Source organism: Leucopleurus acutus, assembly GCF_964270905.1.
Source record: "Leucopleurus acutus genome assembly, chromosome: 5".
In the NCBI taxonomy this organism is placed as follows: Eukaryota; Metazoa; Chordata; class Mammalia; order Artiodactyla; family Delphinidae; genus Leucopleurus; species Leucopleurus acutus.
In genome coordinates this window covers 138,167,683-138,178,397 of record NC_139147.1, presented here as the reverse complement: position 1 = coordinate 138,178,397, position 10,715 = coordinate 138,167,683, and the positions used below count along the sequence as shown (strand labels likewise).

The following is a 10,715-nucleotide window of genomic DNA, read 5'->3' as shown; positions in this document are numbered from 1 at the left end:
GAGAGGCCACAACAGTGAGAGTCCTGCATACCTCAAAAAAAAAAAAAAAAAATTTCACCAATTTTGATTTTTTTTAATGTATTTTTTTTAATGCATGCTGATATGACAGCTGTCACATAACGATCTAACAAAATTGTTTCCAAGGAAGTTAAAGACAACTAAGTGCTACTAGAGCCATCTTATGGAAAAAACTGAACGAACCTTTTGGCCAACCCAATGTATAGTAAGCCCCCAATGAGTATTTGTTAAAGAATAAATAAGTGGCATATTATAGAGCCTTCGTGTTGGAAATCCATATTTATTAAGCCTTCCGTATAAAGTACCCGAGGAGGATAAAATTATGCCACAAATATTAATGTAATTTAAAAGCTGCAAATGTAGGTTATTACCAGATTGGCTATCTACTTTGGGCTAATTCTACAGTTACAAAGTCTCTAATCCGTTTTTTATGAATAACCTGTGTTTTCAGTTTTGTTTTATATTTGATATCACCCCTTGAAAAATTAAATATTTTCCATTGTTTTAAAGTCCTAGGCAGAAGATGGCCAAGGAAAGATGCCTCAAAAAGTCCTTTCAAGATAGTCTTGAAGACATAAAAAAACGAATGAAAGAGAAAAGGAATAAAAACTTGGCAGAGATTGGCAAACGAAAGTCTTTGATAGCTGCACCATGCCAAATAATCAGTAAGAGATTTTCATGTTGTCCTTTACATCGCTGTTTAAGATTAGATTTAATAACTGATAAAAAAATTTTTATTGTCTTTTAGCCAACACTTCCACACTGCTAAAAAACTACCAAGACAACAACAGAATGTTAGTCTTAGCTTTGGAAAATGAAAAGTCCAAAGTGAGAGAAGCCCAGGATATCATCTTACAGCTGAGGAAAGAATGTTACTACCTCATGTGTCAGCTGTACACACTGAAAGAAAAACTTACTTCACAACAGACAGAAGAACCTGCTCAGGTATTTTGATCACAAAGGCTCAATTTCTTGGGAAAAATGTTAAAGCCATGAATTAGTAGTTTAGATCAATTTTGTTTTTTAAATTAATTACTGATAGCTCTGTTATTAGTGAAGTGATGAGAACATCTTTCTTCAGTGCTGCAGCCCAGTTGTATGTGGGCCAGTTAAGAAAGCTTCAAGCATATACCTGTAGCTGATTGAGGCTTATACTCATATAACTTGCTTCTGAAAGCAGGTAGCAAGACAACGTATAAAAGAAATAGTTTAGCCTCTTGCAAGGCCAGACCCTTTGAATGGCAGCGATGTGAGTCAAAGGTAGGGGCAACCAAGCCAAAGGTCTAAAAGTGGTTGTGGAAGCAGACTAGTCCAAAAGTTTTAATCAGCGCTATTAATCTTAGCTTTTCTATGTAGTTTTGCTACACCAGTGGGGTTTTGAAAGGACTACGTTGACTAGGGAGATGGGAAGTATTTAAGCGCTTTATGGAGAATCATTTTTACCTACTAGTTGGCTAAATAAGGACAACTATATATTAACTCCCAAACAAGAAATATCCTGAACATTTTGCTGTCTGTTTTTCAGTCTGATTCAGTTTGTGTCCAGGACTGTATAGAAAGGCCAGCCAAAACATAAGAGACGGGGAGAAATTTTGATTTAGGGTCTTATCTGGGTCTCGTCACACATTAATCCCTAGAAGAGAGAGGACAAGCCAGTTTCTCTCCTTTTCCCAGAGGCCACTGCCAGGAAAACTGCATGGGGCAGAGAAAGAAAAGAGCAGTGGTGAGTGTCAGGTGTTAACACTTGGGTGTCCATCTGTTTGCCACACCAGTGAAGACAGTTGTGTTGGCACCTAGGGCAGGAGAAGAAGCCAGAGCCTAGTGATTAGCGTAGGGGTCTGGACTCCAGAAAGGAATTAAGTCACCTCTCCATTGAGAGTCAGAGTCAGTGAAAGAGTTCTTGCTTCCCTGCAACTAAGGTAATTCCATATTTTTTCTGTGTATGACATATATAGAACATGTGTGTGTGTACACACACATATGTACACATATAGCAACATATACATACATAATATAATAGAAAATTGTCTATAAAGATTAGATACGATTTTTTTTTTTTTACCTTCATGTAAAGGTTATTTGAAATATTTTTCCTTCAGAATATAATCTTTCCTAATTTTTTTTCTTTTCCTTGTTTGGTCAACTAGTGAGGAAAAAAATTTCTCCAAAGACATTTGAATCTTCCTTTTCCCTTTCCAAATTTTTGCTGAAATCACACAGAGTGGTGTCAAGTGAGTACTCAATGAGATAATCACAAAAACAGTGGTGAAAAAATTCTGTTATTGTAGGCCTTTTGACATTTATCAGTGATTTTTGAATATTTATTAAAAGATATCGTTAGTTGCTGGGTGAAAGTATTCCTAGCATTTAAAACATCAGAGTTTGTTTTCTGCCACATACTCGCTTTATGTATCACTCATTCTCAACCATCATTGTATACGTGTGCATCCTTGTTTATCAAGTCAATTTTGCAGTGCTGGAGAACTTAAAGTGCTTTAATAAGAATGTTTTTCTTGGCTTCCCTGGTGGCACAGTGGTTGAGAGTCCGCCTGCCAATGCAGGGGACACAGGTTCATGCTCCGGTCCGGGAAGATCCCACATGCCATGGAGCGGCTGGGCCCGTGAGCCATGGCCGCTGAGCCTGCACGTCTGGAGCCTGTGCTCCGCAATGGGAGAGGCCACAACAGTGAGAGGCCCACATACCACAAAAAAAAAAAGAATGTTTTTCTTGCCTGCCAATAATTAACGTACCTTGTAAGGATTAATCAGAAAGTAATTTCTAATAGCATTGTGTTCCCTAAGTTTTATCATGGCTCTTTTAAATAATTTTTATATCACTCTGTAGTTAAATATCCTCCTTTACTTATCTTCAGTAATAATACTAGCTTTAGAACATTAGCTTTATTGATAATAAATTTAAAACTTTTAACAGGATTAAATTTCTAGTTGTTTCTGATGGATAGTTTTAACCTGTTCATTATAATGTCTTCATATTATATGTACATCAAATTTCATAAAACAACTGCACTGAATTGGAATGACTTTTAAGGAATCAGACTGGGCCACTCGTCTTCCTAACAGAGATCTACACACCTTCCTGTGTCTACACTGTGTTCTCTGTCTTCCTTCCTGTGCCATTGGCAGAAGTGTCTCTGCTCCTATCCAAGGCCAGTCCCTCCCCTTGTGCATCAGATTCCCTTCTTTTCATCTCCTCTAGGACTTTGCACCCTTCTCCAACATTTACCTCCCTCTACTGAATCGTTTTAGCTACATACAAATGTGCTTCAGTGTCTCTCATCTTAAGAGGAAAAGAAAATAAATGGAACCTCTCCTGATCTCATTCCTCCATCTCATCTCTCTGCTTCCATTCACAGCAGAACTTTTCCAGAGAGAACAGAGCACTTACTGTCTTCCCTTCCTCAGCGTCCCCTAACATTTGAACTCACTCTTACCAGGCTTTCATCCCCACCATTCTGTTGTCACTGTGTGTCAAGGTCACCAAAACCTCCGTGTTACCAAATTCAGGGGTCACTTCTCTTTTTTGTTGGCCTTGAAGTAAAACATAGTACAGGGATAACTCTTTGCTGGAAATACTTTGATCTCTTAGCTTTCTTACCATCATACTCTTTCTGACTGTTCTATGTCCATCTCTTCTGCTGGCTTCTTTACTTTTAAACATCAGTTGTGCTAGGCCCATCTCATCCGCTCCCATAGCTTTAAATATTGTCTGCCTGCTGGTGGCTTCCAAATTTGTAGCTCAAGACCTACACAAACACACACACACACACACACACACACACACACACACACACACACACACAGTTACTACTTGATATATTCACTTAAATATTTATAAAGGATCTCAAATATATTGCATACAAAGCACAACTCTTTATTTCCCCCTTCCCAAGACATTGGACTTCTGCCTCCCTCTGCAAGTCTTACTCAGCTCAATAAGGCAACCCACCCATTTGCTCAAGTCAGAAGCATAAGAAGCTTCCTTCTCACTCTGTGTCCCTACCTCCACCCCTATTCAATGTGAGTGCACTGTTATCGCAAAGCCTTCCCCTGGGCTTCACCTCCACAGCCATAGGAATCCTGTCCAAGCTGATATGTCTTGCTTGATTTACTATGATGACTTCCTAACAGCCTGTGCCCTTGGCCCTTTTCAATCCATGTTTCACACAGTAAAACATGGATTGTAAACATGGAAGTAAAACTCAGATCATTTTACTTCCCTGCTTAATATTCAAATGACTTCCCATCACACATAGACTAAAATCCAAACTCATGGTTCTCAAGGCCCTACATTATCTGGCCTCTGTGTGCCCACCTCTCACTGGTCTTTTCAGTGACTATGTTCCAGCCCCAGTGGCCTTTCTTTTCTGATCACAGCAAGGTTTTCCTATATCATGACTTTTGTATCTGCTGTTTCCACTTCTTCCTCCTTCAATGGCTGGTTCTTTGCGTTCTTCAGATTTCAGATGAAAGTCATCCCATCTAAAAGAGACCTCCAACATCAGTTACTCTCTGTCATTTCAACCTGAGTATTTCCTTCATTGCATTTATCACCGTCAGCTTTTTTACATTTCATCTCCCTACACTAGCATGTAAGCTTTAAAAGAGTAGTACTTAATCTATTTTGTAGCTATAGATTCAGTTCCTAGAACAGTCCCTGGCACCATAGCAGACTGTCAATAAGTACTGTTGAATAAATGAATGCTTTGTTATGAATATTTCCATTGTACCAGTGTTTTCTTTGTTTTAATACATTGACAGGACCGGGAAGTATGTCCCTCTGGAATGGACTCCAGTAGCGACAGCAACTCCAGGAATTTACTCGTGGAGGATTTACCGTTAGTATCAAATTCATTATTATGATTATTAATGCCAAGAAGTATTTAATTCTGTGCTCCATTTATGAAAGGAAATTAGCATTATATTGACTCTTATATTTGGGTCTGACGTTCTCTCTAAGAATGTATTTAAGAAATTTTATATGTTGAAATTCTGGGCTATGTAGCCAAGCCAAAGCTTTCTTCTATTTAGTTACTTTTTTGATGTCTAGGAATAAAAAGCTTCTCCTGAATTTTTAAACTATGCCCTTCAGTTATATTTTTCTTGTATCGTGTTTTTATTCTAAGGATTGGTTATTCAAATGATGGTATTTTGCCAGTACTACAAATAGTCTGGTTTAGAAAAGAAATCTAATAAAATATCATATTTAACACAGCTTTCACACTGTCTTGCTAATCCAATTCATTCTTAAATACCATCAGACCATATATACCTTCTTCTTCTCTTGGATTAAGTGTACTTCATTTGTTTACTTATGAATTACTGAGATATAATTAGACACAGTAAAATGCACAGATCTTAATTACACAGTTCAGTGAATTGGACTAACGTATACACCCGTGAACCAAAACCTGAGTTAAGATGCAGAGCATTGCTGTCACTCTGGCCCAGGGTTTCTCAGTCTAAGCGCCTCTGACATTTTGGGCTACATCATTCTTGCTTGTGGGGCTGTCCCAAGCATTGTGGGATGTTTAGCAGCATCCCTGGTCTCCACCCACTAGAGGCCAATAGCAGCCCCCCTCGAACAGTTATAAGAACCAAAATGTCTCTCAACATTGCCAAATATCCTGGGGGCGTTGGGGGGAGCGGGAGGTTAACTGTCCCCAGGTGAGAGCTACTGCCATAAGCCATTCCCTCATGTCCCTTTCGAGTCTGTGCCCCTTCCTTGCAGAAGTAATCACTAATATGATTCCTATCCCCATATTAATTTTAATCATGAATAGTTTTTAAACAGTTGAATGTTAAGATGTGACGAAATATTTATGTGGTGATCAAAAAGCAAGATGAGGTAACTGAGTTTTTATAAGGTTTCTAAAATTGTTATTAGTTGGTTGCCATAACTCTGTTACCTAAACTTGTACTTAAGTTTTGATGTCCATAGGGGGAAATTCTCTAGAGAAAATAGAGAATAAAATTATAATTAGAATGAAACAGCCATATTAAAGCATAAAGAATGGAAATTTCTTGTTCCATGAACCAAAGGGGAACAAAATTTTTAAAGAAAATGAACAGTATTAACTTCAGAGGAGTCAGTAGGTAAGCACCGTAGAAGTGTTCACTGCCCACAAATCACAGCTCGGCTAGTGATAATGCAGGCTCCTAAAGAAGGATCTAACTGCATTTCTTTAATGTATTTTATAAGTCGATCTGATTGGCTGTTTCTCCAGTTAAATGAAATGGTGAGTTATGGAACGTTTTCAGGAGGAACTGTCCAACTTGATACATTAGTTCCTCCAGTGGCAGTTGAATGTCAGCCATAACAAATCAGCCTCCACGTAATCAGCATAAGTGTTTTTGGTTTCCTTTGATATAGAACAGATGTACCGATTTAGAGTGGAATTATGAAATGATACTAAAGAAAAAAACTTACTTTGTAGAAAATCTTAAAATTTGTTTTTATTACATAATAAATAAATTTTTATTTTTTATTGGTATTTTCTAAGGCAAGTTCCTCTTCAGGACGCTGACTTTCCAGGACAAGAAGAATTGTTCCAAATAGAAGGTAATACAAATGAAAATCTAAAAATACTGCTAAAGGCAAGATGAGATCTTTGGGAACAAGTAACATAATTAAATTTCTCTAATTTTTATTTGTTTACCTTTTTAAATCTTCTCGTCTGATATTCTGCTCAAAGCAAATATCTGTTTATTTTACACAGAATAACAAGAGTTTTAAAACACATCCATTTATTTTTCCAAATCTATAGTCAGAAACCTTGCCTATAACTGTGGCTGCAGTTTACTGAGCCTACTATGTGTTACGCTCTGTGTTAGGCATTTAACATATGTTACCGCAGTTAACCCTCATAAGGACCTTGGAATACATAGGTACAGACAGTCAGAAGGAAGTAAATATTATGCTCCCCAGATTTTTATTTATTTATAGTAAATGTGGGAAAACTACAGGATGAATTTTCATTAGTTCCATTTTTAACTTTGAATTCTAAGATTCTTGAAATTTAAATTTCCATAAAGTAAAACTATCTTTCTCATTTGTTTTTTTAAATTCTCAGAGCCAGTACCTAATATTTCTCAAGACAGACTGGGATTCGATTTGGATTCAGGTGAAGATAAGTCAACTGATAATGTCTTACCTAGAACTGTATCTCTCCGTCGCAGTTTAAAGAAACATGTCAACAATCCATGTCAGTTCAATGCCTTGGATGATTTTGGAATCAGTCATTTGTCAGAGCAGTTTTTGGAACTGGAAAGAATTAGATTTGTAGACCCACCAGTAAACACGCACATACCTGAAAATGTAGAACAAAATTTTTGTCAATGGAACAAGGATCAAATTTACTTATCACCAAGGCTAATTCACCCAGGAGGATCTACTAAGACAAAAGAAGACATTTTAGAGTATAAATTAGACCAAACTAAAAGTAAGCACAGAGCTGCCCAAGGAAGAAAAAGAGAAGAGAAAAGAAAAGCTAACAAAAAGAAAAAAACAAAATCTGTCTCAAAATATAAAGGGAGCAAAAAAAAAACTGTTTCCCAAAAAAAGTTGGATAAATCTGTTACCTCTAGGGATGCTTACAATTTTAATTTGCAAGAGGGTGTTCATCTCACTCCTTTCCGACAAAAAATGAGCAATGATTCTAAAAGAGAAGAAAACAACAATGAATCTGAAGTGAGCATCTGTGAAACAAGTGGTTCAGGAGATGATTCTGATGACCTCTATCTGCCCACGTGCAAGAACAGTCAAGATCTCACCAGTGAATCGGATAGGAGTCCAGTCACCAGGCCTCGATCTAAAAGAGCACTGAAACATAGGGGTGAAAAGGAGACAGAGGGTTCTGAGCCAACAAAAACTCCTCCTAGTAAGTGATTTACTTGTTTGCCTGCATTTTTAATGTTTATGATAAATGATCACTCCCAGTGCTTATATACTATACTTACCATCTGTTTCTCTGGAGGAGGTTACAGACTTACCATCTGTCTCTTTGGGGAGAGTTACAGTCAGATTAAATAGTGGGGGGCTGTGGGGTGGAAATCACAGTTGTGTTGCTTCGACATGCTTTAAGCTAATTTAAATCCTCTTTAAGAACAAATACTACTTGTTATGGAGAAAGCAATTTTACTTTCAGTAAATGAAAGCTTCCAAGGCGAGGAAAAAACTTTTGTGGAGTTTAAGTTGAATTTAAATGCCTATTACACACTCCCCTGAAACATCCCGTTGAAAATGAAATCAAACTTGAATCCAGTGACCTGTAATTTTAATGGCTTTGCTTTATATAGTCAACTTGACAGGAACCACAATTTAAAATGATTTTCTATTTAGTGAAGGTGGCCTAATTAGACCAAGAAAACCTTTTCCTCAATTGATGGGCTTAGTATTCTTTTGTAAGACATTTGTAAAACATCTAAAAACTGTGGCTTAGAAAAATCTTGCTTTTATTGGTTAGATCAAAAAGTAGGCATGGGGGCTTCCCTGGTGGCGCAGTGGTTGAGAGTCCGCCTGCCGATGCAGGGGACACGGGTTCGTGCCCTGGTCCAGGAGGATCCCACGTGCTGCGGAGCGACTGGGCCCGTGGGCCATGGCCGCTGAGCCTGCGCGTCCGCAGCCTGTGCTCTGCAACGGGAGAGGCCACAACAGCGAGAGGCCCGCGTACCGCAAAAAAAAAAAAAAAAAATGCTGTAATGATTTTAGAGTAAATCAAACAAGATTGGCAAAATATTGATAATTATTGAAGCTGGGTAACTGGGGGCTTATTATACTGGTGTCCCCATCTTTGTGTATACTTGAAATATTTCATAATAAGTTTTTAAAAGAAAAAAAAATACACTCTAAGATAGTGTTACTCAGAATTTGGTCCCCAGACCATCAGTATCAGCATTACCTGGAAACTTCTTAGAAAAGCAGAATCTCAGGCCATACCCCACATCCTTGATTCAGAATCTGTATCTCTCTTAACAAAATCCCCAGAAGATCTGTATATGCTTTGAAGTTTTAGAAGCTTTATTCCGGAATATAGCAACTGATCTGATGTTGTTGTTTAACCATATTTTCCAAACCAAAAGTTGGAATAATTAGTATGGTACAAGATGCTTATGTAGGGACAAGAAAGACAGAATATTTGAATCCCAAATAACCCTGGACAATGATTAATAAGTATAAAGTATTTTACTGTTACAATTTAGTTTTTCTTGGGAAATGATTTGCTTTTTAAAACTATTTTAAGAGCTTGTTTGTCTTATAGTGTTCTTACCTGTGTGCTGGGTAGCTGTTTCCCAATATAGATGTAGCCCCAAGTAGAATAACTTGGATGTTTATGACAGGAAAAACATTGGGTAACTGTTTAACCGACTAGCTTTACTAGAGGGAACACCTTTTCTCCTGGTTTACCCAGAGAATATGATTTAGAATTCTCATTTATTTAATAGAATGAGTTTGTGTGGCTTTATAAGACAATAAGAAGTCACTTGATGATAAACTTAGGAATTGAAAGAGATTGAGGCCTGGATGATTCTAAAGAGCAAGGTGTGACTAAATGAAATTGCATAGGTTAAACTAATTCATTGTGCCCAAGCTATCCTAGAAGAATTTTAATTTTTTCTTTAATTTTTAAGAATTTTAAGTTTTAGTAAACTATTGTTTTAGTCAGTTCTTCACAGCTACAATAATTAATATTTCAGTGTTATCTGGGAGGAAAAAATGGTGAACAAGTTTTTAAAAATCTGTGTTATAAAATGCTGGATTTTGTATACTTTTAAGATGTGTAACTGCATACAGTTTTAGTTCCTGTGTTTGCTTGTTTGTTTTTTGGAACCATATTCAATAAAACTTGTTTTCTGTAGGTGCACTACCTGAAACTCACCAGTCATCTCATTTTCACCTGAAGGATATCACAAATGTCCCCTTGTATCCTGTAGTGAAAACCAGAAAACTTTCTCTTTCTCCAAAAAAGAATGTAGAAAGCCCACCAGTGTCTTTGCATAAACGTAGGTGCACAGCCAGTGTGAACTATAAGGAACCCACACTCGCTTCGTAAGTATTTGGCTTGTGGGAGCTAACTTTTAATGATACACATGGGGGGATTAAGGTTATGGACCTTATTTGAAATACACCATTTTGATGAAAATCTGAACCGGGAATATTAACAATGGCATACTCTACAGTAAATTTATACTGAAGAGTAAGTTAGTATTGGGATGCTTATAATTATGCCTACGAGTTCTCTTTACTCTTACAGGAAACTGAGAAGAGGGGACCCTTTTACAGATTTGTGTTTCTTGAATTCGCCTATTTTTAAGCAGAAAAAGGATTCCAGACGCAGTTCTAAAAAAAAAAAAGCATGAAGCGAGTACAATGAAGCGTTTGTTGGATGTTGTTTAAATTCATCCTACACCCTCTTCTGTGGTGCCGAGAGAATCTGTAAGATACTGTTCAAGTGGGTTGAACTACTGCCATAGAATATTCTCTTGACAGGACTCTAGATCGTGAACATTTCTTCAAAACTATGCTTCAAATGTGATGGTTTTTCTTAAACCTTTGATACATTTGGTTTATTTTTTCTTTTAGGTATAAATAATTGGACTTAAGCACTATAATAGTTTAGATTTTTTATACTGCCTAATTTTAGTCAAAATGTATCTTATACCAGCATTTGGAAATTAAT

The 10,715-nt window shown here is 37.1% G+C and overlaps 1 protein-coding gene across 2 annotated transcripts; it reads left to right on the top strand.

The window, feature by feature from the left end:
- Positions 1 to 535: 535 nt before the first annotated feature.
- On the top strand, positions 536 to 10,395 carry SGO1 (shugoshin 1; the record flags this gene model as incomplete). 2 transcript variants are annotated; one of them, XM_082839141.1, is made up of 7 exons in its annotated part: positions 536 to 683; positions 767 to 963; positions 4,798 to 4,874; positions 6,540 to 6,598; positions 7,110 to 7,916; positions 9,895 to 10,084; positions 10,290 to 10,395. In XM_082839141.1, 7 exons carry the CDS (start codon positions 542 to 544, stop codon positions 10,393 to 10,395), a joined length of 1,578 nt encoding a protein of 525 aa, XP_082695267.1. The 2 variants fall into 2 exon arrangements, with proteins under 2 accessions (XP_082695267.1, XP_082695268.1); XM_082839142.1 differs by lacking the exon at positions 7,110 to 7,916 and having other exon boundaries at positions 542 to 683.
- Between the last annotated feature and the right edge of the window lie 320 nt (positions 10,396 to 10,715).